General features: G+C 38.8%; 1 protein-coding gene across 1 annotated transcript; it reads left to right on the plus strand.

Annotated features, from left to right (window-relative positions):
* On the plus strand, positions 1-27,644 carry rnf24 (ring finger protein 24). Its single transcript, XM_084562021.1, has 6 exons — positions 1-128; positions 12,961-13,110; positions 16,328-16,370; positions 17,096-17,137; positions 22,163-22,242; positions 23,762-27,644. The coding sequence occupies exons 2-6, from the start codon at positions 12,968-12,970 to the stop codon at positions 23,901-23,903; spliced, it is 450 nt and encodes a 149-aa protein (XP_084418147.1). The 5' UTR covers positions 1-128; positions 12,961-12,967; the 3' UTR covers positions 23,904-27,644.

Raw genomic sequence — 27,644 nt, forward strand, 5'->3', positions numbered from 1 at the left:
GAACAGGCTTCGCTTTCAGTTTGGGGGTCGACTCGTCGCCTTTAAACCATCCCAGCACCGCGCGCGTGTGTGTGTGTGTGTGAAGAAAGATAACGGAAGAAGTGGTACCGGGGCCAGGGGGATCGCTGGTGAGTGGACGGTGCTTCTGTTTTATTTATTAATTATTATTTTTTTTAACTCCTTATCGTTAGCTGCTAGCTTAACGTTAACCGTTAGTGTTTGGAGGTTGCCAGCGAGCACTGATGCTGTCACACATCGAAACCAGCAAGGTTTCGCAACTATTTTCGCACGTGTTATCATCATATATTGTCACAGATACTTAACATAAGTAAGTGTGCATGTGTTTAAATATGTTAAAATGATATTTAAGTAGTTAATTCGCACCGCGGACTCCTCACGTTAAGTAACGCTATGTCATTTGAGGCTAAGGTTAGCCGTTTACGCTGCTAGTAGCTAGCGAGCCTACGCCCATTTACCTCTCGTCTCGTATTAAGCAATAACCACACTTGAATACTACACGAAGATGCCATACTGGCGTGGATGTAGTTATATAACACGTTTAAGTTATATAATCATCATCTGAGATCAGTGGCTCTCTCTTAAAAGACAACCAGGTCAGTGATGTCCTGTAACGGTGACAGTCGCGCATATTTTTCATCTCTCATTTCATCAGCGGTCACAGTCAGCAGCGACGCTTTTAAAATCACTTCACCCCAGTGTTAATGCTCGTAGAAGCGCATGGTATTCAGTTGTTTCCGGCAACACTGGCAGCATTGTGTGGATTTAAACACGCCGACACACTGGCTGCCGTGCCAGGACGAGGCATTTGAGGTTATGCTGTATATGTGCGTCTGTCCTCTTCGTGTGTGTGTGTGTGTCCCCATCAAGTCGGTTCAGTCAAGAAAACACGGAGTTGGAAATGAGTCCGTTTGCTCTCATGCTTTGGTTACTCATGAATCATGAAGGTGTGACTGTGCCAGAAATTGTGAATATATTTTTAATATGGTGATTGCTTTCAGGGAAATAAGCGCTCAAGGAATATCAAACATTAAATGTATTGGGATGGGCTGTTCCTACACCTAAGCACACGCTGGACAGCTGCCTGTGCCAAGAAGTTCAACTTTGTTTGAACTTTCTGTTCACTGACCCCTAAGAGCAATGCAACTGTTGGCCCCGCATACACATGATTGTACATCTTGTCCAGAGCTGAGAGAAAAATTGATTGGTCGTGCTACCGGAGAAAAAGTTCAGAGACCGTGTTACTTTTGCAACAAAAGGCAGCGATCCATATTGCATCTGCATTAAATTAAAGTTATCCGAGTGTTTGTTTAATAATAATATAATATATAATAGTCTCTGGCCATCATTTTGAACTGAGGTGGTGTGTGAGTAGTGGCACTGGTAAAGATTCAGACTTGCTGAACTTTCTGTGCACTGCTCTTTGATAGCAGTTACTTTGCCCTGTACACATGACCGATACAGAGAGACATAATAATCAATAGCGTTTGTGAACTTAACAAATCGTCCTTAAGATGCAAGTACTGACGTTTTTGAACCACGCAGTCCTGATGTCTGATTGTAGTTGAAGATGATGTAAAATGTCACCGAAAACACTTTTTGAAGCTTTGATGGGTGAATAAATTCAGTCACAGTTTTTAACAATTTGTGTTTTAGTCTTTCTGTCTTTCAGAGGTCAAAGAATAGAGGGACTGTGAATGTTGTGCATGCCTGTGATTTGTATTTTGGTCTCTGCATCTAAAATCAACCTGACTAGTACCAAAAGTTCAAATTTGTTAAATGCTTGACATCCTTGTACACATGACTTGTAGCTCTCCTGGATTTAGTTTCCTCTTTAAACAAGGCCAGCAAGCAAACGCTATTTGTATACCACAAAAGAAGTTAGAAGCAGGCAGACCATACACATGAAGACTTTATGGCTAAATGCCATCAGATCTGGTTCTAAGATTAAGGTTTAATTTTTGACATTGGTAGAGACGTAGCCAGAAGTTTCCCTGTCCACGTTCAGAATTCATTATGTCCGCTGAAGATCTGCCAATCCGTTTAAATTGCTTGGGTGGGCTTTGTTAAGTGGTAGACAGAAAGAACGGTCCTATACGTCATCTGACAGTTGTTGATTTCATTTTATTTACAACAAAATGACTGCCATTGGAAATGAGGAAATTGTTTAGATGCCACCATCGCTGTTAAGGCCGAAAAGTTAGCAGCGGGGAACATACGTCACATAATTTGTTTCTCTGATTGGTTGTAAAACTATGCAATTGTGCGCAGAGGAATTTTGTTTCTGTATCTGTTGATACTCACCCCATATTAAAATCCAAATGACATGTTACCAGGCTCTGATTTCTGATCAGAGATAAGCGTGGCTACACCGGTCTACTGGAGATCAAAGATGCTTCACAGCGTGAGCATTATCACTCGCCTAATCTTTAACTGGAGTGGTGAAACACTGCACTTAGTGAGTCATTAATTTGAATCCTTTGTGATGGTATCTGCTCTTAGATGCGTGAAGATTATTTTTGCAGCCTCAGAGCGTGCATCTTAAAGCAGCTATCATAGAAAACTGCTAAAATAGATGCATAAATAAAACATCGGGACAAAAGCAAACTATCAGTAGTTGAAGTAAAAAAAATATATATATTAAAAAGAAAATGTGAACATAAGCGTATGCAATAATAAAGAACACTTCATAATATATAGCTTTTATTACTTTGTGTTGCCTAAGAAACATCAGGGATTTGTTTTTACAGCTGCTGGTTTTTCTTGTACCACATCTATCTAGCACCAAAAGTAAATTATTTAGCATAAATAGAATATTACGACTATGCCCCAGGTTAGCAGAAAAACATTCTCATATTTCTGTGAGGCAATATGAAGCCGACGGGAATGTTTTCTTCATGTTTGAGCCGCATATTACCTTCACATTAAAACAGCTCGCCTACCTTCAAATTGCCTGGGCAACCCAATACTTAAGACAGTAAAGTGTTTTTTTTTTTCCCCCCCAAAGGATCATGCTGGTGCAACGCCGAGTCCATAATTCAAGTAGTTATTGGGTATTTAAATGGCTGATGTAAAGGATCTAAAGATACTCGGCAAACAGGGCTTAGCTGTGTTTCTTAATACCTAGTATTACCAGAAATAAAAATACACTCCTGTGATTGTGGTCAGCTTGTGATCAACCCCTTCCAAAGCCTGCTACTTAATGGCAGTGTGAGAAATATAATTTAGTACTACTGCATGCTTTTTAAAACCAGTTGTGTAATTGTCCACGTCAAGAGCAAATGTGATGTAAAACCCTTCCTTGAAGCCGGTGGGATAAGGTTAAAAAGTCACATTACATAATATATTTTTGGTGTATACAAAAAAATAGAGTAGAGTTTGTCCAACGTGTTCAAAAGACACAATTTAAACCTAAAAGCACGTACAAGCTCAGCTGCTGCGTCATTTAAGACGTGGGTGATCCATAAGTTTTCCTGAAGTAGGCTCCAAGAAATTGTCAGTATTTTTTGTATCGACTGAAGAAAATAAAATATTATTTGTAGAAGCCCTAAACCCTTTTGCAGATAAATAACACAGATGCTTTCCCAAATAAATCAGCGCAAGTCATTAAAGTTAAATCATCCTCAACATTGTCTTTGCTTATTAATAACAGATTATATCAGACATGTTTTCTTAATTAGGTCAGACTGAGCTAATAGTATAATTAGGTAAGTTGAAGTTTTAAATAGGCTCTTTGTTCAGAGATATCATGTCAAAATATGTCATCATTATTATGACATGCAGTGCTCATATATAATGGAGGTTGAGGGTTAATTCTCAACACAATTCTCCACAAGTTATCTTGAATATAGTGTTTTTTTTTTCTCGGTTTTATGATAATGATGATGTTTCATTATTTCTAATGCATCTTCACATGTGATTAAACCAAAGAGTGGTTAACACTGCAGTTGTGCAGTACTGTACAGTACCACAACAGTAGTAACGTGCCCTCGGGCTGAATGAAACTGCATGTTGAGTTTGTATTCACATTCAAGCGTCGGAAAAAGACCTCGCATGTCCGTAGCAAAGGTCACCATATCTGTTTGTCAGTTTGTGGGGAACAGTTTGATTCTTATCAGATCAAGCAAAGAGTCAAGCACATTCGTGGAATGCTAATCAATAAGTTGCTCCCCACCCCGTGTCAGTGGCAATCTGTTGATATATGTGTGTGTGTGTGTGTGTGTGTGTTGCTCTTAAGTTTCAAGTTTCATCCACTAATCATTCAGTTGTTGCCCTTGGACTTAAGCGCATTGCAGATCGCCAGCTGTTAGATTAACTTGATTGATGTTAAAAAAAAAAAAGGGTTTCCTGAGTAGACACATGATCGGTGTCTATTAGAAAATATGCACTAGCTATATTTATTTAGAACTTGGCACATTAGTTTTGTCTGGGTTATGTGGGCTGTGTGTTTATTTCCTGTAGGTCAGAAGCAGATAACCCTAAGAAGTGATATGAGTGGAGCTAGGTTCAGGTTGTTTTCATGTTTCAGCTTGACTTACTCACCCTCACATGACTACAGGTTTTATTTATAGTGACTGTGCCCTGACACTTGGCAGACCAAGGGTTCTGTTTCTCTAAAGAGGCTAGTTGTATAAAGACATTGCATAGGATTGTTGTTTGCTTGTTACAGTGTGAATGGTAATATTGTTCAGTGACACTGTTCATTAAAGTAGGTTGTTCTGTAAATGAAATAATGATTTAAAGAGTCCACACAAACTAGGCAGAAAAGAAGTATACGTTTGACAGTTTAATCTCCATAGTTAAGGAGGTGACACGGAAAGGACACGTGAACATAAAACAAGCAAAAAAAAAAAAGCTTCAGAAAAATGTGTCACCGGGGGACAACAAGACAAGAGTGCCATGTAGCAGCTGTGTGTGTCACTTCTCTTGCATTTGTGTCAGCTTGTGTTACTATCGCTGTCCACTGAGGAATGATGGGCTTCAAGGGGAGGAGGGTGAGAGGGAGGAAAAGAGCAAATATGGAGGAGATCACAACAAACGTTGCAGTTTTTCTGTCATTTAGATGAGTTTTGTTTAGGCTGTATTTTAAATAGGATGTCACTGGATTAACAGTACATTCTCATATTATGTCTTTTGATGTCAATATACTGTAAAAATTGGAATACAAATCTATTTATGAAATTAAAACCGTTCTTCTATGATTCTGAATTAATTCGCAAATGGCAACAATCATGTTTTTATATTTTTCATCATAGGGATTTTATCTATATACTTTTTTTATTTATTTAATGGAATTAAGATTTATTACTAACAAATGAACCGGTACAAAATGTTATATTTATTGTGAAACACTGCAAGATTTTTGATATTTTATGCGCATTAAACATTAACGTGTGATGTCAAGCAGTTTAAAGTTTTTTATTAAGAAGTCACTGGCTGTCTTGCAGCTATGTGGTGGGTGTAACTTACCCTGTCCCACACTTGGCACATGTTACAGTTTTGCCACTTGTAAGCTGCATGTCCTTCTCTGGCAAAAAAAAAAAAAAAAAAAAAAAAATACAGATGTTATTATGATAATTATGTACATATTCATTTCCTTTGCTCTTATCTTGTTTCTACCGTCCATGTTTTCTCCATATTCTAGTTTTAAAATATGTGAACACACCAAAGTTGGAAAATGACCCTACTCAGACCTTGAGAACATGTGAGAATAGTCGCTGGTAGTAACTGAGCAAGAGATAAGTAGATCTTGGTCTAACACAATAATTAGTTTTTGCCCATTCTGTATTTACGTTGTAGTTTTAGGTCAGGGTTACTAAGGGACTTAAACTGTCAGAGGTAGATTTCTCTCACTGATATGCTAACCGCATATACATGACATATAATACAAAAGACCAATGCCTTAAATATACTATTGATCCAGTTAGAAAGGACAATGAACATTTGTTGCACTAGAAATGCAGCTTTTAAGTGAATACTTCTCTTGGGGAAAAAAAAGGAATGTACAAGTTCCTTTTATCCTAAGCCAGGGTTTGATGCGTGATTGTGATTGTATTTATAATACTGCAGGACGGTACATGGAGTCAAATGTAAATCAAGTAATTGGGATTCTATGGGCAGCCGACATTAGCTTGACCCTGTCAGCTCCACTCAAGTCCTGTGTCTCCCACATCTGTGTCTGGAGCTATAGTTACTGTGACCTACTTATTCCAAAACTTGGCCCAACTTTGGAAAAATAACAAGATCTTTGTAATGCATATACTTTCGGCTACAGTCATACAGTGAGTGATTCTGATTTCTCCCCTCCATACTGAGAGGTTATGTCAGGTGGCTAATCTTAACTACACCCTCGTCATAAAACAAACGACTAGGGTTTGACTGGTGGTCAGTCCACGGGCTCTCCCACTCAAACTGCAAAAAAAATCTGGTGTGTAAGTTAGGTTAAAATGTGAATGTGGACTTTTCATTTACCAGAGCCCCTGGCTTTCCCTCTGAGGCCCTGGTGTTTTGTTGCTGCCCTTTGGCATATTAAGTTTCAGATGTGCAAATCTCATGGCCAGCCGTGGCTGCTGGTGGAAATTTCCACTTCTCATGCGGACAACGTCTTGTGAAAATGAGGTAGTGGTGAGAGTAAGTAACTACTAAACAAAGGAAAAGTTTGGGGTTTTCTTACAAAGGAAATTTTGTGTTTAACAAGACCGTGAAACATAAAAAAGGGACGTTTAAGGACATATATAAACTTCATAACTATCTTTTGAAGGGGGCATTTAGCAAAATAACAAAAGGACAAGGGTATATGAACTTGGCTTGGCTTTCTAACCTAACCTGTCTGAAATGACCAAAAACAAATATATATATATATATATAGACTTCAGAGGTCATCGTTTGTCCATGTGATGTTCATACGAATGTTCAGCTGCTATTGATTATGAGTTCCAGGGAGGATGGTGGGTGGGGGAGTGGTGTGCTCATTGTGTTGTGATTAAGCTCTGCAGTGTGCACACTGTATAATGAATCAGTTATGTAATGACTGAGCAAGGATAAAAGGAGGGTTCTTTGGTCAGATATGCAAGAATGGTCTTGGGTTGTCTGTTGAAATGATCAAGCTTGCTACACATGTGGAGAACCATCACTTGTAAGACTGAGTATGTTAATGATTCCACAATGAATTGGATATATTGCATTGTTATAAATTGGTTGATATGGGTTTAACTAAAATTGTGGCATTAGACTGAACTGTGATGTAAACGGGATACTTTTTGTTTGATATGTCATAAGCCGTATATAAACTATTATGTTACGTAAGTGATGACTAATTTACTGGAAGGGATCCTTTAAGAGGTGTTGTGGTGGGTTTTAAAATGCTCTGAAGAATTTGTTCAACAGGAAAACTGTTACCAGCCAGAAAAAAGGAAACGGGTAAAACTGAGATTTTCTCCTGCGTAGTTTCCCCTTAACTTGGGAATGATGTTGTCCTTCGCTAAGAATTCCCACATATGGTACGCAACAGCTCAGGAGAGGTTTAATTCTGTTGAAGTTTCAGTTGAACTTTCCTCCTGACCAGAACAGCATACAAGTTGTGAGTCAGACTGTTTCCCAATCTTTGGTAAGGAAAGAATTTACTGTTACTTCACAAAGTGAGCCAAAACAATGAAGACTGGAGCATACACAGTGGAGAATGAGCAGTTTCTGTGTGTATAGTGTGGTCTTATGCATTTAGAAACATCTTGCTGATGATAAAACCTTCCCTAGAGAGTTTGTAGGCTTCTTCTTAATGCCATCAGCATACATTAGATATAATATTATTTACATTTTCAATGGCAGCACAGGCTATGTTTTTTCCTTCGCCATCATACCACAGGAATTGGTGCACAATAATTTTGAGGAGTTAGCTCAGGCTCATTTGATATGAATGAGATGTGCTGTGCAAAGCGCGCAGAGTCTTGTTGCTGGTTATGTAATAGGGTGAGGCCATGTGAAGACGTCTGAGTGAGAGAGGCAGATGGTGGAAGAACGGGTGGGATGAGGAGTGAAGATGCAAGTCACATCTGCCCTTTCCAACCAGAAGAAGGAGTGGTTTGTTGTCTACTCAGCTCAATGTTGTCCGGCATTATAGATGGATGTGTCAAACCTGCCTCATTGTACATTGGCATTTTGTGCACAGGTTTTCAACACAATGACGTGGGTAAGCTTAGGTTTTGTCCCGAGTGACCCTCGGGTGGAAAGGGGAGAGGGACAACTAGAATTTTTGGATGCACAGAAAGTAATTCAGTGGCATCGTCTAGGAGATAAGTTTAACGGTGTAAGGCAAAAGCTAGCGTCAGTTGTCATAGTTGTTGGCTGCTAGAGAAGCGTGTCGAGGACTGTGTTTTGATATATACTCTGCAAGTTGATTGGCCTCTGCTTGAAGGACAAATGCCAAGTGGTAGTCCCTCATTTGTCATTTTGGTGATAGTGGTATAGTGCATTGTCATCAAATATGGCCTGTATGGAAGTAAATGCATGTATTTGTTTCTCTGCTCACTCATTTAGGTTTTCATTAAATGTGTCACTTGTATGTTTATAATTGTGTCTATAATGATTTTGCTGCAGTACAATAAAAGTAACTATTACTGCTCAGCTTCTGGCTGTTTTTTAATCATTTTACAGTGGCTATTCAGCACTTCACACTGGCTCATTTTAAAATACAGTCCTCTGTGTTTAACGATGTGACTTCCAAAAAAGCCTTTTTAGGTTATGGAGGTTGTTGACGGCAAGGGGCGTTGGATTTCTAGATCACTTGATGTACCCAGGCTCCTCTTGGTCAGCGAATCTTGATACAGAAGGGCTGTTGCACAAAATGACGGACACACAGCAAAAGTATTTTGCAGTCTGCCACTCAAATCTAATCTGATACTTAATCTCTCTTATACTTTAACAACCTGAAATTACACACTACTATGTCCCAGAGTTTTACCACACAATTCATCCACGTGTCTGTCCAATAGTTATCCATAGAAGTATGAAGTCTTCTGTCTGTCTTCTGTGTTCTGTGAGCTTCATTCAATGAATTCAACTTCCTGAACATCTCAGGTTTGCTGGTCAGCAACAGGCTTCAGCAGAGGCAGCTGCAATTATTGACGCCAACAAAAATGATACCAGAGAAACATGGTTCTCTTCTGCAAGTTTCAGTGGAGAACAGACCATGCTGTGTATAGGATAAAACATTATACTTGCATGAACTTGACAGTGTCTATCTCCAGATATTCTACTGTCATCGTTGCCTTCCGCTGGTGCCTACTAGTTATTATGTTGTTTGATGATAATCTACCTATAAATCATATAATTTTAATAAGGAATAGGAAAGAAATATTTCATTGTAGGAGTCAGCTATTTGACCAAATGACTTAGCACCATTGCAATATTAGATAGATGTGTCATAGATGATCATCCATCCTGCACTGTATGCAAAATGATTTCACTTTTCATGGTTTAGCGTGCTTTGTGACAAAGGGTAAATGGAGGAAAGTTACTGCCTTGTTTCACTTTATTCATGCTGACAACATTACGTTCTTGTGGTAAAACTGTAGACAGAATCATATTAACAGCAAAAAGTTTAGAAGAGGCAGCTATTTTTTTATGTTAATGGTTCAGAACTGGAGTGTTGTTGCATTACTTGCAAAACTGTAGGATATGAAATTCTGAAAACTCTTTCCACCTAGTTTTTATAGATCTCTGCTCTTACTCAGTTATGGACTGTGTAGAATGGATTCCAGTGTGTTGGAATCAAATTTCTCTTGAAGCATTTGTGTGCATGGTGTGTTCAGATGAGGAGGGGTAGGTTGTTGTGGCCCTGTTAAAAGAGAGAAACCAAAAGCAGTCAGAGTGGAGAGAGGCTTGAGTTCAGCATGGAGCCTTTCTGAATGGGGCAAAGAAGGGTTGTGATCCAAACAATTGGAACAGGAGGCTCTCAAGGACAACTCATGGCCCCCTTCAGGGACCTGTGCTACAGATTTGTTCAGACTTATCTGATTTTCAGCATGAAGGCACCGCTTGGGTATGTTTAAGTTGTGTGTTTTATTATTAGGCCAATACCCACTCTTCTTTTTTTAAAACTAACCAGAGAAGAGCCAGCTTTAAAGAAATCCTAGTAATGCAATAACTAAAAGTTGGACTAACAGTGCAGCCATTTTTCATTCATTTTCTTTTTAATTGTTATTGGAGTTTAGACTATTTTGTGTTTCCACTATTTTGTCAACTTACATTTTTAAAGAGATAAACTGACTCAAGAATGCTTAATATTTTATGCCCTGTCCTGTAATTTTAAGATTAATGATTTCAAGTATTTCCAGTTTGTGTTAAATGCATGTAGCTCTGAAGGGTGCCATTGAACCTTGACAGATAAATCGAGAATGTTTGTCTGTGCTGCGTTTAGGTGCATGGGATGGTTACTTTAAAATGCACAAAGAAGGGTTAGCCATTATGTCATTGCAGGATGTATTAAACCTCACATGCCAGGTGATTTGTTACATAACAAGCTGCGGTGTGAGTTGCTCTGAGAGCTAGCAAATATACAGTGTAGCTAGATATGTACTTGGCATGTCTTGCCTGAGACAACATTTGTCTTCTTTGTAAGACACCAACCATTGTTGTTCTCTGTGTTGTCACCATAAAGTGTCACACCTAAAGCAAACTTGAGAGTCCGGCTGTCTTGGAACGTAAACGTGCAACACAAAGTCGGCAGCGGTTGCAGAAAGCTGTTCCTAACCTCACTTGAACAATTTAACCCAGAACAGAGCATTTCATCTTCATCTAAAATGCCTTAACTTAGGGGTGTGGGTCATTTTTATTTATTCACTTTGGGTCTTCCCTAATTTCAGAGCAACTCTGAAGTATTTCTATTCCTGTGGGTGTGTCAGCAATTCTCATGGAGCTGAATGATAAACTTTTAATCTTAGCCATATTAGCTTTTTGGTGTAGTTTCCTCTCATCTGACATTTAATGAAGTTGGCGCACAAGCTCTATTCCTCATCCAAGCTGTCCCACCTAAAGCTTTGTCTTATGCAGTTCAGTCTCCAGCCACCATTTGAACGTCATCAACGTGTCTCTAAAGACTATTTTGTTGGACACTCACATCAGCACATGCCAGTGACATTTACTTTCAGTTCATATACAGTAGCCTTGGGCTTAATTAGCTCTTTTTGCCTGAGAATAGTTTTACCCTCATCACCGGCCCACTGTGCTCCATCTAGTCAGAATATCTATCTTTATTTTATGGTATTAAACTTACAGCATTGCAGTTGGTTGCTAAACTAAGGTTAGCGGGTAATATTGAAGCCAGAGTGAGACAGTAGAAGGCAAACCTCACATTCCCTCACCATGTCACCCTGTTCTCTGATATCAAGACGCAGGGGTCTTGCCAAGGACGCTGCCTATTTGTAAAGCTAGAAAGACGTGAGCTTGTCTTTAATGGCAACCCTGTACCAACCTCTTTTTATAAAGGGGAGGCCAGTGGCTCCAAATTGAGGGAGCCACCATGTCTACCAATGCTAGGTTGAGTAGTATTATGGTTTCTGCAAGTGGATTGAACCGAACATCAAGTTTATGGCGGTTGTTAATGGTCAAAACAAGACCTACAAAACTTTCCACTAGAGGAGTGGACAGGAATTTGCGTGGGGGAGGGGCACAAGACAGGGTTCCAAATGAGCAATAGTTATTCCTGTCCTCCCTTCCTTCTCCTCCTACTCCTCCTCTTCTAGATGTAGACATGTCTAGTCATTTCCTTTAGGTATATTGTGTAAGAGCACTTGACCAGTAAACCCTTGTTGGTGTGCTTTTACTTTTATTGGTGTATCAGTTTTTCTGGAGTATTATTTAGCTGTACTCTGATAATAAGAGTAGATAAACGCCTCTACAAACACTGCAAATTCCATGTTAGCTGTGTTTAAAAAACGATTAAACAAATAATTAAAAGATTACATTTACTCCGGAAGGCCACTACAGTAGAAACAAAGCTCTAAAGGTGTGTTACCCATTTACTCATTGTGTCATTGTCCTTCAGTTTGCTTTTAGATTAGATTTTGAGGTTTGGGTATCTAACCAAGCAGGAAGGTTTCGCATGGTGCCATAAATTAGTCACAGTTAGTCATTAGTCGTAAATGACCATTGGGTTGCTAAATAAGAGAGGGACACGATAAAGCGGACACGTGCATCTTTCTCATAGCTTATGTTGACCTTTATTACATTTCTCTAATATGATTTATGTTGGTGGGGTCCAAAGCAGTCATCCTTAACAAGTTAGCCTGTATCAGATCAGGTACAACAGGTCCGAATCAGTTTCTCCTGGTACTGCTGGACTCTAGCACATACACACACGCCATCCACATTAGATTTGTCTTGCATTGTTTTTTAAGGCAAGTTGATCCTTGTTTAAACTATAAAATAAAATAATAAAAACACAAAAATTTGCCACCTAGTCATGGTTTAGTACACTTCAGCAAATAGACTGTGTAAACAAAGTGTAAACAAATTGTGTTTTCAGAATATTGCCAACAGAGACAAGACATCCCAAAAAAAAAAAACGACATTTAAAGACATAATAACTAGTCATGAGCTGTTAAAGGCTAAATTGGACATAGAAGCTAAAATAAAACTGAACCAAAAGTAGCACCAGACTCTGCAATACGTTCCTGTAATATTGGAGGTTCTTGTAATGAAAGCTAATTACCCTTACTTTCAGTTTCCCTTGAGAGTTCAATTTTGTTTCATTATTAGTCCATTTTGTTTAAATACTTATGTATGTAAGGGAGTTTTTCCTTGCCACCGTTGCCTTCAGGCTTGCTCTGGGGGTTTCAGGCCGGGTTTTTGTAAAGCGTCTTGAGACGATTTGTATTGTTATTGACGCTATATAAATAAAATTGAATTGAATTGAATTGAATGTGTGGCATGTCTCTCTCTATTCAGATTATCCATGAGCTCCGATTTCCCGCACTACAGTTTCAGGATGCCAAATATAGGGTTCCAGAACCTTCCCCTTAATATCTACATTGTGGTGTTTGGGACAGCCATCTTTGTCTTCATCCTCAGCCTCCTCTTCTGCTGCTACTTAATAAGGTAAGATCCATGGACTCTTTGAGTTTTGGATTAGAATAGGAATACATTTGTGTGTGTGTATGATTTTGCTTTGCCACATGGGTTTGTGGCAAAAAGTGTCATACAGGGGTTTCCTTGTGCACGCCACAACACGGGGTACAACACATCACTAATGTGGTTATAGATGCAAAACCATAACTGGTTATATAACTGTAGCTCTTTAACAAAACGCATAGCCAAACCAGTCAACCTGAGAAGCCTAAAAGTCATTTATACCTCTACAAATATAACACCATAACCACTGGCTGTATTGGTCAACAAATTCTAATCATTGTTACCCTATCTTAAATGTACATGTGTGTTTATATTTCACTTTATAAGGTTTTGTGAAGCCTATCTTAGAAGGCCATGATAGAAGTGAACATTGTGCACTTTTTACGATTAGAAAAATGCTCATCACCTCTACTTATCTGAGACATGAACATTATAATGAGGACTGAATGTTAATTCTCACAGACTGTCCTCACAGTACGTCCTTCAGATCTTTTTGGATCAAGAATTATTTTTCCATAAGTGTCCTCAAACTATTTTACTGTAACTTTATATTTGTGCTTGAACATGTCAGTTCATGCATAAATATGCTATTGGGAACTGATGTTTGTTAATGTAATAGCTTAAAGCTAATGTGAACTTAACTGCTAATCTGAAAAAGTTGAATCTCTGTAAAGAGCATGCTACTAAACATATATGTAAACTGAATCAGTTAAATATTAATGCAGAACAGTTGTATAAATATAATAATCTATTATAACCACGTAGCTTCTAACCAACATACTGTATGACACTTTCCACAGCAGATTTTAGCTGGTGCTGGTTTAAAATGCATTTTTCTTCCTTTTAGAAATGTGTTGTTTTTATATTTGCTTTGCTAATAGTTATTTCCCAAATGGGCAAAATGTTTCAACAGCACAGTTTGGAGAAGGTATCTGTGATACTACAATTGGTGACTTCATTATCTGAATAGATAGGAAAAATTGTTCTATTATGTTGCGATCCAAAGTTGCTTGTAAAAACTATTATGATCATGGCACTTGGCGTCAAAGAAATACCCTCCTTAATTACCAAATGTTTACGCTAGATATTCATAGCTGATGCGGATATTCATTAAAATTCTGTTTCTTTTATAAGTATTTATACTCATCTCATGTCATTATTTCCAGCAAAGGAAAAAGTGGACATATTTCTAGTCATTCCATTTACCCTCTTTATAACCCCACCGGTTTAAACAAATTTTCTCAGCTGCTGTTGCCACAGGGGTTTTCTCCTGGCAGCAGCATACCCTACAGAAATAATGCTTAACATTTTTTATCTAAGACAGTGAGAAGCAGCAGTTACCAAAAAATTCTCCCCCTGCCATCCTGTCATATGCTATCTTGCAGGTCAAATGGTAAGTAGATTAACTACTCCTGTGTTCCTACAATTCCTCATCTAATTGTAAAGAGACGCTTTATGACTTTGATGCAGTACCATGATTCCAATACTGAAAGACTAGCTTCCGAGATTTGGTTACTAAAGTTAGAAAGAGCAATTTTGCTCCCTAAAAAGGCTTCTAAAGATGCAGTCTCCCAAAACATTGACTCAATCTGAGTTCATCTATATGCACCATCATGTTTGAGTTGATTGTTGTCACATCTAAAAAAATGTCATGGCAACTTTTTTCTTTAAGTCTTCCTAAAACATGCCACCATAAATGGGTGATCCTGTGCTTTCTTTGCCGTAAAGCACCGTTGCTTTTGTTTTCATTCACATGAGGATGAAGTACCAACGCAATTACATGTTTGGTTTGACATGTGACATTCAAAGAAAGATTGACATGCACACATATTCTAACACAAGGCAGACTCTCGCAGAAATACTCAACCAACTCTCTCAGTGAGTCTCCAGTTCATGCACACATGTGTGAAATATGCAGTACACAGTATGCACCGACACAGAATATATTTCAGTTCACGAGGACAAGCTGTAGGTTTAAGCTTCTGCTATTTAAAGGAATGCCGTACACAGCCAAGATCAATCTACATGTCATCACTGCAGTTTTTAACATGTAGTGTTCACAAAAAAGAAATGATAGGTCCATAAAGGCCGGTAAAACAATGTCAGTGTATGTTTGTAAAGGCCACTGACTGCAGTGAAAATATGATGACAGATTAAGGAGAATGGTGAAAGGGGTTTTTCAGACTTCAGACAGTTATTCCCCTTGTCTGCTTTTACATTGGCCTGTGAGCAAGCCTCATCGGTCACCCATGACGCACCCACCATTGACCTCGTCCCCTACCCTTGGGAGTCTCTGCACCTTTACCTGCTGACCTCTTTCAAAATGTCAGTTTCTCTCCTAGACTGTGCTGCTTGTTTTACAGATCCCTCTCACTCTGCTGCGAGAGGTTAAGGTTACTTTTAATGGAGGTAAATCTTACAAACCTATGTATTTCTCCTATTGCTCTTGCTCTTCTTTCTTCCCCTTTTCTATGTACTTTATTTTTTCTCTCAGTACCTAGAATATCTTCTTATCCAGTGCTCTTCCTGTTCTCTCATGGTTCACTGAGTTGTATTGTAACTTTAACTTGTGCTATATTTGTTGGTACTCTCCTTCTAACTTGGAGTTGTGCAAGCATTTGCAGAGTGTCTCATCAGCTCGCAGTAATGTTTTTAATGGCTGAGCCAATGTATTTTGGGTGATGTTGTGAGTTGATATTTAACTTTAAGTTTGTTTTGACAAGACCTTTTAAGAATCGTATGTTGATATGTAACTTGGCTTAATATTTTATAACTTATATTTAACTCATCTGTGGTACTGGTCATTCCAGTTAATATGTACACTATTCATACTTTCTAAAGGTCGTTTGGGATCGAGTGTGGATGAGACAGAACTCAGGCACTGTAGAACATACGTAACCCAAATATTTTTATTTCATAGATGTGTATTGCTTTTACTTTGACTGTCTCTTTGTGAGATATGTCTAGATCCAGTATGTATGCCAAGTTATCATGACATGCTATGTTGATTCAGAATTACCACAATGATACACTACAATAGTCTTGTATTGTAAGAAAATTACGCCCTTGTTTATCCTTTTTCTTGACTCTTCCAGGATATATGTGTAGTTAACCTATGATACTTGGTCAGGTGAAGAAGGTCACTTACTAATCAAAAAGACATTTTGTTTTTACGTCTCCCCAGGTTACGGCACCAGGCGCACAAAGAGCTATATGCATACAAACAAGTAAGAACATGCATACACAGACAATAATGTAGACGTTAAGAATAATATTTAACCAACTGTCTTGCAGAAATGAAGTGTTAGTTTAGTGTATGGAGATTATGTGGTTGTGCGAAGGATATTTGCTCAGTAAATATCAGTTCAGCTGCTGCATGGTTTCATTTGCTGACTCTCCTGGCACACACCTATTTACAGGTTTTTGATAAGCACATGTGTAAAAGTTCTAAATTGCACTTAAGCTCAAGGGAAGTCAACTGGCTCAACTGGACGAATCCGGTCTACAGTTAGTTGGGGCTAAACACAATGAGCAGAGTATAGCTTGCAAAGAAAGAGTAATGCAGGACATAAACCTGACTGTCTTTCAGTTATGTAATACCAGTTTGCAAAAACACCTAAACATGTCAAAGTTAAACATGTGCACATTTACTGGCATAGCATAGTAGATTTTACCATCATCATCACCTCTGTAATTTGTCTTATGTACATTTCCTTCTGCCAGTAAAAAACATTAATGTGTCCCTCTCCCCCCTTGGTTATGTAAGACCATCTAGCTCATAGTATACTGAGACATCTTTGTGAGCATGTATTTACTGGAAACCAGTAGCTGATTTACAGTTTCTTTATTCATTCTGCCTGTCTGAGGTTTATATATATATATGTGTATATATATATGAAATTACCATATGAACTGTGATTCACCTGTCTTTATCTCTTCTTATGCCTTTTAGGTCATTCAGAAGGAAAAAGTCAAAGAGTTAAATTTGCATGAGGTAAGCACTCATCTTTTTTGTTCAGCTATCATTCATAACAGTAGTTGTATCTGTCCTATCAAGCAGACAGAACATTCTGTAATGTAAGTGGACTAGTACACTCTGTACTGTTATATCACCCAATTTTGGATTAATCAGTCAGTGCTTTAGTTATATTTTACCATTTACTTAGGTTACTTAATTCCTTTTTCTACTTTTGTCCTCTTGATTATGCAGTCATATGGAGGCCCATAATGTACTAGACCCTCTGTTGATTAAAAGCAAAGTGCTATGCACTGTGAATCTGAAGGAGGACTTAATGTATCATTATGAAAATAAAAGTCTTCAGCTTCAAGATGCACAGTGAAACCCCCCAAATGGTGCCTTTTAAAGTTATGCAATATGCATCAGTAGTCAATATATACCATGTCTGAAGATTTTCCTGTACGCTTCTGGGTTTTTGAAAACATCTGTCTGTGCTTCTGTTTTCTAATTTTTATTTTTTTTTGTATGTGGCATTGGGTATGTGGTGCTTTTGTCTTATTTGGCAACAGAGATGACGTCCAAGTTGTTTGTCATTTAGCAGTGGTGTTAATTCACCATAATGTGCATAACTTGCATCTTGTGGTGAAATCAGTACCCCTACCGTTATTACATAATGCTGCATCTCAGCTCAGCTTGGTTGGAAAATTACAGCTGGTTAACATGGTTTAAAGCAGCAGCACTGGCTTTGCAGTGAAGGAATGACAATTCCCAGCCAAGAGAACCATCCCTTAAACACTGTGGTGCAAATGAAAATGTCAACAATAGCATCTTCATGTGTGCTTTGGCAGAGCTTCTTCTCAGAAGTGCTGGAATTTCCCGCTGTCGCATCAGGCTTCAGGCTCTAATTGTTTATGTTATTATAAACTAAGAAAAGCATTAGAAAGTGTCATGTGAGTGAAGCGTGTGACAGAATGACCAAGCTGTGTTTGGTTAAGGCCAATAATACAAACACACACAAGCCAGGGTGGATGACCTAGTTTTGGAGACGCCCACACCAAAGGATTGCCCTAGAGACATGAGTACAGTCTGTTTTGTATGAATTCAGTATCAATGTTTTAGTGGAGTATACAGAATAGGAATACTGTATGGGATCAGTTTACAGGTCACGTTAGGTTGAGGTTTGTTTGATGTGTAACTTGACCAGCTATCCTAGATATGCATGCTCAAATATATCATTGCAGCCATTGTTTTGCCATTTCAATTGCAGTACAAATGTACATGTCAGAAAACAGATCAGATACTCAGAACACCTCACTGAATAATAATTTGGTTAGATATACAATACTGAAATACAAAGGCCATGAATCGTTGCTGTGTATCACCTGACATCACACCAAGTGCGGACAAAAACAAAACAAAAAATTCAGTCACTCGCGTTTGAAACAGATGCACCTGCACACAGTTGTTCAAGGTTTCTCCTATTCTTGGAAAAATTGAAACAGCTCTTATGAATGCAGGGGATCTCAGACTTCTCGTGATTCTGGTGGCTGAAGACAGTTCTTGATAACATGCTAGTGGTATGTTTGGTCTAATCACACTGCAGAATGAACATTAGGACTTCTTCACTGTTACTCTATGATGGACAAATATCTAAACAGCTCAAGTGCACAAACCTTTTGCCCAGTTATGTAAGTACACATGTATGTAGGATTGTTGCAGATCAGTAAAAAAATAATCAATTTGTGATTATGATAAAGTAGAAATTCTCACAAGGCATATGATTATTATTAATAATAACGTTTACACATTTCAGTATCAATTATAAGTACAGCTATTTCCGTTTTGGCTTGTCATAAATGTTTCTTAATAGCCAAAATGTAAAAACAGTGCAGATTCATTGTTTTCCAGACTTTTATGAAGGAATTCTACCTGTTCTCTAAACCCGAATCTTTAGAAAACGACAAAGGCCATTAACAAAAGCAAATATCTGTAGATGAAGGAATGTGAATCACTTGGTATTAACTTCCTTGTGCATTGTTCTTCATGCAACAGTAAGTAATAAGAAAGTGCGTGGGAATGATTTAGAATAGTAACGAGGTATTATGTCCTCAAAACTAGAGATGCACAAAGAGAGGCACAGAGTCTTCTTTCACACTCTGAGCTGATTTTTCTCAGTTGCTTTTGGGGAATAATCTCTGTCTTTGTTGTTACGTTCTTTTCTCTATGTCTTACCATAATCTGACTCTGTCGCTTGGCTCTCGTGGATCATGCTTTCTTTACTTACTTCTTAAAGCTAATTTCTGCTTCCTATGTTGTTTGTTACTCTAGTGAAGCAGTAGCCAGTATATTAATTTGTTTATAGATGTAACATAAATCCACGTTTCATATGGAATTCTTAACTAAACCTTAGATGAAAAAATGGTTTCTAGCAAAACTTGGCTATGGCTGTGAGTATGACACCACAGTCAAGGCAAGAACATTGATCTATTCACTAATAAAGAGAGCAAAGCAGACTGCTCAACAGAGTATTGTTCTGTGTCCAAAACTCCCCAGGAGGGAAAGCTAAAAGCCCCCATATTGTTTCTTTTCATCTGTGGTTGTTCATCCACCACCAATAAAAAAAAAAAAAAAAAAAAAAAGGAAAAAACTGTGTGGCTTAAGGAGTTGGTAGTCAGACAGCCAAAAAGACAGAGCCAAATTTAAACCCTCTACTATTAAACTGGTCCCCCTGGTCGGGTAAAGTTTTGTGGTGAGAATGTTTTCTCATAATTTGAAGTTGCTGTGCACTGTGGTACCATCATGTTGCTAAACCTCGGAAGAAGTTGGTCTTCTTGACGTTGTCGTTTCTTTCTACTAACCAGAATTTAGTTTCGTTTGGAGTTTCATGCTGCTTCCTAGTGGGAGGCACTAGTGAGACCAGTTATGTTTATTTCAGTTTTCTTATTGGTGCACCTATTGTCAGTATTACAAGCTAATTATTTGTCTTTTTAACTAACTTGGAATGATCCCACTTTTGCATTTAGCAGAACACTTCTGATATACACCAATCAGGCATAACATTATGTCTAATATTGTGTAGGTCTCCCTTGTGCCTCCAAAACAGTTGTGACTCATCAGAGAATGGACATGAGCCTTCTGAGGGTGTCCTGTGGTGTCTAGCAACAGAATGTTGTTAGTGGGGGCCTTTGGGTCCTATGGATTGAGGGGAGGGGCCTTTGTGGATCAGGCTTGTTCCAGTGCATCCCACAGATACTTCATCAGTTTGGGATCTAGTGAATTTGGAGGCCAGGTCAACAGCTTGTGCTGTTTTTCATGTTTGCTTGAGTTGTTCTAAAGCGTTTTTGTGTGTGTGTCTGTGTCAGACTGCATCCTGCTGGGGATGGCTGCTCCCATCAGGGAGTTCCATTACTATGGTTTGGGGGTGCCTGGTCTGGTCTAGGTGGGTGGTACATGTCTAAGTAACATCCACATGAATGCCAGGTCCAGAAGTTTGTATCCCAGCAGAACATTGTATTGTCACAAGATGATCAATGTTATTTACTTCTCCTGTTAATGGTTTTAATGTTGTGGCTGATCGTTTGCTATTTTTGATTTGGTTTATGGTATGGTTTGTCATGAACTGCTTTCACTTTTTCTTAACAACACAATTACTAACAAAAGAGAAACCCTTGGAACATAAAACCACAAATTTGCATCATGAACTGATCAATGTTCTAGCTAACATTGTCATCAGTTGTCTTTCAGTTGACAGCATTGTAAATATTTGACACCTTGCATTACACAAGATGTGCAGTAGCTGCTGTATTCATGTAGCACTTGGTGAGGCATTGCCATTCTCGGTTATTCATACGCTGTACATGAGTCAGAGCGCGGGGAGGCCTGTGGGCACCCACTGCATAGCATAGGCATAATAACCTCCTACATTACCAGGCAGACAACAGGGAATCAAAGATGGGTCCTCGTTGACAGGACTGTCAAGTTTGGAGAGTTAAGTAAATTGTTGTATTGTAAGAGGGAAAGGGATTTTACACGCAGGATCTCCTGTGAATGACTATCAATGCAAGGCATTTGTAGTGAAGAGTATGCTGAGTTAATAGACGATGGTGTCTTTGTTCAGTAGCTGATTCATCTGTGAAAAAATTAGATTGTATGTTCAAGTTTCCTCAGTGAGTACTGGCATTAAGCTTGGAGGAGCACCTAAGTTCCTTTACAAAGAAGCGCGCTCCAGAGATTTTTTAGATTCCTTTGTTCCCCTTCCCCTTTGTCCCTCTGTCACTACAATAGAACCCAACACCATCGGTCACATCTGTGCAGCTATTTAAACTGAATGCCAACATTGAGAAAAAAATTTTTTTACAAGCTTTAAACCAGTTTTCGTCAAACAGCTAATTCCACAAAAGAAAAAAAAACTTCATAATTTGATCTCCCTTTCACATTTTACTTTGAAAATGTCACTCCCGGACTAAACTGCTAACGCTTGATAGTGTTGTCATGCTGGTTGACTGTGTGTTTAAAACAAACATCCACAACCTGTCCATCAGGATTTTTTCATTCACCCCAAAAGACGCCATGCAGAAAATGTGTCACTCTCTTTTGTGTCCACAATTTGGATCTTAATCTGTCCCAATATTCCTGTCTCACTAGGTCCACTGTTGTGAGTCTGAATGTCTTGTAAATCTTTCAGCCTTTCTTACTGTTTGGAATCAAAAACTGTAACTAATCTAAGTCTGTAACTCTGATGACAATGTTTCTGTTGAATTGGGAAGAAAACATTGCCACAAATGGCTACTGGCCACTAACTGAACAAGTCCCCAGTGTGAGTTAAGTCAGAGTTATATAACATCACATAGCTGATCACTCACTGCTGTTTTTTTTGTGTCAAGTCTTTTGCAGATGTTTGTCTTTTTCCATGTGAACTTGACCTTTGATATTTGGATATTTTTTCAAATCCGCCCACTCAAAGCTCAAATACAATTTGAAAGATCCAAGCAGCAAAGAACAATGCCCATATTCAAAGTTTTTGAATGACTGCATCTCTTCAATTCCGCCTCTGTCTTTCAGATATGTGCAGTGTGCTTGGAGGAGTTCAAACAGAAAGACGAGCTGGGGATTTGTCCGTGCAAACATGCCTTTCATAGGAAGTGAGTATGAGGTTGTGTTGACATTCATTGCCAGACACACACACACACACAAGGACACACAAGGACACACGAATCAGTGCTGATTTTCTTAACAAAATAGACACATTTTCATACGTCCTCATCTGGTCTTACGCATAAACCAACCTTGAGTAGATGTACAACGATGAACACAATGACCAACTTATTGTCAAGTTGATGTATAGGTGGAGCGTTAGGTTTGCATGAGCCAAGTTTATCTCCCCCTCCCCCCTCAGCCCTCCGGTTTCAACTGAGTTGTTTATATCAGCAAGACACCTCCCTTGGCCTAGTTCACCCCCTCCTCAGTTGCAGCATGAGTAGAGACCTTTCACCGAATCCTCCATATATACACAGCTTTTAGTGTGTACGAGTAGAAGTGTGCAGTCTCACACAGAGAGCAAATGTCACCTAAATTATTTATTGCCGGGTCAATCGGAGGCACACTTTAAAGGCAAAAAAGGTCATTTCTGTAGTTAAATTGATAAACAATTGAAACCAAGAGAAGATCTTAGAGAGTTTTAAGGGTCTTTCTTTTTTTAACTCTAAAAATGCAAAAAGCAAGGCGTAAGTAGCAGACAGCTCTAGTTCTCCATCTGTGTTTTCACAGGAGCATTTAACAGATCTGAGCTGTCGGTCACTTGCAATGCACAAAGTCTACAAAAGTGAAAAGAAAAATGCTTTTTTTAAAAACTAATTGATGACTTGTTTCATGGATCTGTTCTCAAATGTCTGAAATGATAATCTACGTTTCAGCGCTCAATAGGGATTCTAAGCTTTAGCTAGTAAAGTAAAAGAATATAATAATATTTACTGTTTGGCTTTTAAAATTGTATCCAAGGACTTTTACAATTTTACAAAGGACAAACTCATTGTCCACTAGTGGATATAATGATGGCTTTATTCATTGATTTGAGGGCGTACAACCAGTTAGAGACTAGTAGTGATATGAGGCCAGAGACGTGGGTTAGCTTGCTGTGGACAAATTGCAAATTTAATGGTAAAGGACAGGACTCAGCTTTCTGTATGAAGGCACAAGATGTCGCCTCCAATCAATGAAATAAATACCATATATGTAACAATTAATTCCAATAGCGGGCTTGGAAAATCAGGTGAACATCACTGATGGCTTTACAGCAAGAAGAGCTAGGTCTTGGTGACATAATGTACAACTCTGACCTCAAAAGTTGTATAAAGGAAAGTGGATGAATTGTCATTGTTGAAGTGTTGGCTAGCCCCATCCATACAGTAGTTATATTTTAAGTTTGTCTTGTTTCACTCAGAAACATTTGGGCTGGAAGTAATACATGAGGGTTACTTAGATGACCATAGCCTTGAACGTCCACTATCAACCAGCTACAAAGTCCCAAAATCCCTTGATATGTGGATGCAGGTCATGCTATACCAACTTTACATTCTCTGTATCCACAGTACTCTAGACTCAGTAACCTCTGTCTTCCTTGCATTAAGAAAATATGCCCCTGTGGCTTTTTCCTCCTCCCAGGTGCCTCATTAAGTGGTTGGAGGTGAGGAAAGTGTGCCCGCTGTGCAACATGCCCGTCTTGCAGCTCGCCCAGCAGGCCGGCAGCACGGATCCTCCTGTGCCAATACAGCAGCCATTGCCCGGCATCGAGAACCTGGTGTAGCAGACTCCAAACCCTCTCTCACAGTACACTACAGACACACACAAACACACATCCCGACACTCATGCTCTCACCTGTACAGGTACACTTTGGTATGGGTCTGTGGACAGACTGGAGAAACTGGAGCTACTGCGCAGATATTCACAAAAACTGTGAATGTGCAGCCATCATCACCTCTCTATCAGTGCATTGGTTCACAAAAAGGATTTTCTGACTGATAATCAGCTGTTTTCATGTTTTTGTTTTTTTCTTTACACGGACAATGAAGAAGAGTTACCTTCTCGAATGAGAAATTATCATTAACTTTTTCACAACCAAAGCACTTTCCTGGGGACACCAGCGAACGACTAGGAGGAGGGAAACACAAAAGCCAAGAACTACAGTACACTAAAAATAAAAAGTTTTCCTTTTTTTTTTTCTTTTTTTTTAACAAGCACTTTATGAGAAGGTAAACCTTAATTGCTTGTGGATCTTAGTCCCAAGGTCATATTTTATATTTTCTCATTAACAATTATTTCTGTGTACATTACAGAGGAACATGGGTTTTCATTTTGAATTGGTAAATAACTCAAAGGGACAACAGCACCTCTGACGGTAGCTGTCAACAGATTTGGACATTGGTTTGTGTTCAAATTGCACACGTAAGTAATTAAACTCGAATCAACCTCGAGATTTTATGTCTGACTAATTGTGAAAGGTTGGAAATGTGTTGAAACTCAGAACAATAACACACTTCATACAAAACCTATGGAATATGTTCACTGATCACCCATTTGTTCTTAATTATACTGTGTCTGTTGTTGTTATCCATTTTTTTATTTTTTATTTTTTATTTTGCTAGCACCGAACGGCGATGCAGTGAACAAATTGTAGCGTCACCGAAAGGAATTTACCAGGTTACATCGTCCAGTGCTATCACACAGGCAATAATCAAGAAAAACCATTCAGCAGCAGAGGATCTAAATTTCAAAGTAACGGCTGTGATGATATCCACCAGTGTCAGTGATGCTTTATGTGTTCAACTATTTTGAAGATCAAACTTGTAATTTGACAGAAATCCTCTGACATGACAAGATGTTCCAGTTTTACTTCTGCTGCTTTGTGTTTTTTATCGAAACTGGGCTGTGTGAATGTTACAGTGGTTTGCTTCAGGTTAAAGCTAACACATTTAAAAAACAAAAAACAAAAAAAAAAAGAAACTAGCATCACATATCTTACAAAAAAAAGACTAATAATTTGACTTAGAAACAGATCAGAAGTGAACTACTTAATCTGTGCTCCATCCACACTTACTAACCCTAACCCAGCAGATTATTTTTTATTATTTTATTTTATTTATTATAAATTCTTGGTACAGCTGCACAGAGATAACAAGTTAGCGGACTGACACCTGCATCACGAGCACTGCCCTCAGCATATCATCAGCATATCTTTTGGTCAGCATACACACACACACACACACACACACACATGCATGCACACAGGGAGCGGTGACCTGCTCCCTATGAAAGCCCCCCCCCTCAGAGTCAGTGGTCAGCAGGTTGTAATGAAACAGCATTTTTCATTCAAACACAGGGTAGCTGAGCGTTTTGGCTGCAGGATTCTGGTGCTTTCGCCTCTCTGTCTCCCTCTTTCTGTACGGTACAGGGTGCTTTTGTTTCACGCCACACATACAGTAAATCTGAGCCCTGCTTTTGTGAATATATTTTGACCTCACCTGTTGTTAGCTGCATTTAGTAAATTTATTGTAAGGGGGGGGAAATAGGTGATGGGCTGTGAGAAGTCCTGGGATTTAACTGTCATACATGATCTTTGAAGGCACAGTCTGATTCAAATGGAAACAAATGAGTAGGCACGCTACAGAAAATGAGACGTGCTCACAGGAGTAACGCGATTAGATCCATTTGGCAACGTTTCCATTTTGTTCTGGACGTAAGCAAATTTTCAGGTAGCTTATTCATAAATGACAGATTGTGCCGTTAACAACGTTCAGTTCCCTTTTCTTTTTTTCTCTCAGCACTGAGCAGAGCAGCACAGGTCCCCAGCGCACAGGTGGTTTTAAAAAGTGACAATGCCTTTCACCTTCTACGGCTGAAAGGCTTTGTTACTGTGACCTGTGTGCTCTGAATGTTTCATCTCTGCTGAATGTCTGCCCCACACACTGGTGCCCTTTGTGGTGCGGTCACAGGATAATGCAGCTAGGGGAGAAAAAAATGTCATGAGAGCAAAAGTGGGGTCTCTCTGTCTCTGTCCTGCCTTTTAGCTGTTACCTGGTGGTTTGGAATGAATGCAGCACTTTGCTACCATCAATAAGGAAAACATTAACACTGGCACTTGCCCAAATTAGCCTTATTTGAACAAATAAAATAAAATAAAAAGTGTTTAGTGAGGAGGTGGTTTTGGTTATATGTTGAACAAAATAAACTCAAGAGCCCTCTACATTATGTTAAGAGATGTAAAGCATTTGGTACCTTCTTAGTCTCTGGTTATGAAGAGGCAACTTGTATCTCACTGCTGATGCTACATCGTTCTACATTACCAGAACCAAAGTCCTCCACACTATTATCCCCAAAACTTTTGTCTATAAATCACAACAGCGGCTGACAACAAGCCGCTGCTAATAACGCAAGTCTTAAAGCTTTGTTCCTGCTAACGGATTTGTCTTTGAATGTATGGTTTACGAGAGGAAGAGAAGATTTAATGTGAAAGCATGCCGTCTTGGGAGAGTCAAGTGGCCACTAATATCACCCTTGTTACATGTATGTAGACTGTAGTATCGTTACTAGTGTATTTATACATAAGGTGCACAAGATAATGCTCCTTTATACTAACTAAATGGCAGCTGACACTTCCTGCCATTTGGCTGTCTTAAGTGTTGTGTTTGATTGTAAACACGTTTAGCCTTTCCACCTGAAATTCCCCCTTTCCTTCCCGTGTGCCGTCCTAATCCCGCCGAAGACAGAGTGCCAACTGAAGAGGAAATGTTAAGAATCAAATTCATAGCCAACAAGAAAGAAAAGAGAGTCCCGAAAATAGGAGATGAGAGGGAGACTCTGCGAGGCCAAAAAAAGGATGGAAATTGAGCCAGTAGTGAATAAGGTAATAAACGTCTTCCTACGACTGAAATCTCCATTGACGTCAGTGTGGCTTCTGAGTTAACTCTAAAAATAAACAAGACTGAATCAGATGAAAGAGGACTGTCAGGAACACGATTCCTCATCAAAAATTTACTGATACGCCAAAAAGAAAGCCTCCTGACAGAATATGACGAAAGAAGAAAATGTCAGATAATATCATTATGTTTCCAAGGTCGGTTTTAGCAACCAGACCATTAAGATTTATCCTCTCTATCACTGCCTTCCTGTGCTTACCTCCTGTTTATATGGTGTTTTATTTATTCCTCTGTAGCTCTGTAGTGCCCTGTCGACTCTCAAGTAACTTCCCCCTTCTTCGTCCAGAACAAACACACCCTTTACCCTCACACCCTTTTTTTGTTAACACTGATTATGTTTGTGGACTTCCGCAGACATTGTTTGTAAAACTAAGAATTCTGCAGCAGAATATTTTTGGAGACAATTTGCTGTACAGTATTTGTAAGCTCTATTTTTGTATATTGCTATTTTGGAGAAAATAATATGCTTTTTTTTCTTTTCTTGTTTTTGCTAATTTCATGTTTATTCATTTTAAGAAAGTTTTGCATGTGACTGACTTGAACTGTAAATAAAAGTTCCAGGTTTTGGAAA

This window comes from Chelon labrosus (assembly GCF_963514085.1).
Source record: "Chelon labrosus genome assembly, chromosome: 2".
NCBI lineage: Eukaryota > Metazoa > Chordata > Actinopteri > Mugiliformes > Mugilidae > Chelon > Chelon labrosus.

Bases quoted from the DNA above. Each gene is read 5' to 3' on its own strand.
- rnf24 (XM_084562021.1), top strand. From the start codon at position 12,968: ATGAGCTCCGATTTCCCGCACTACAGTTTCAGGATGCCAAATATAGGG. The intron at 13,111-16,327 runs GTAAGATCCATG...ACGTCTCCCCAG, and splicing joins TTCTGCTGCTACTTAATAAG to GTTACGGCACCAGGCGCACA. The intron at 16,371-17,095 runs GTAAGAACATGC...TATGCCTTTTAG, and splicing joins AGCTATATGCATACAAACAA to GTCATTCAGAAGGAAAAAGT.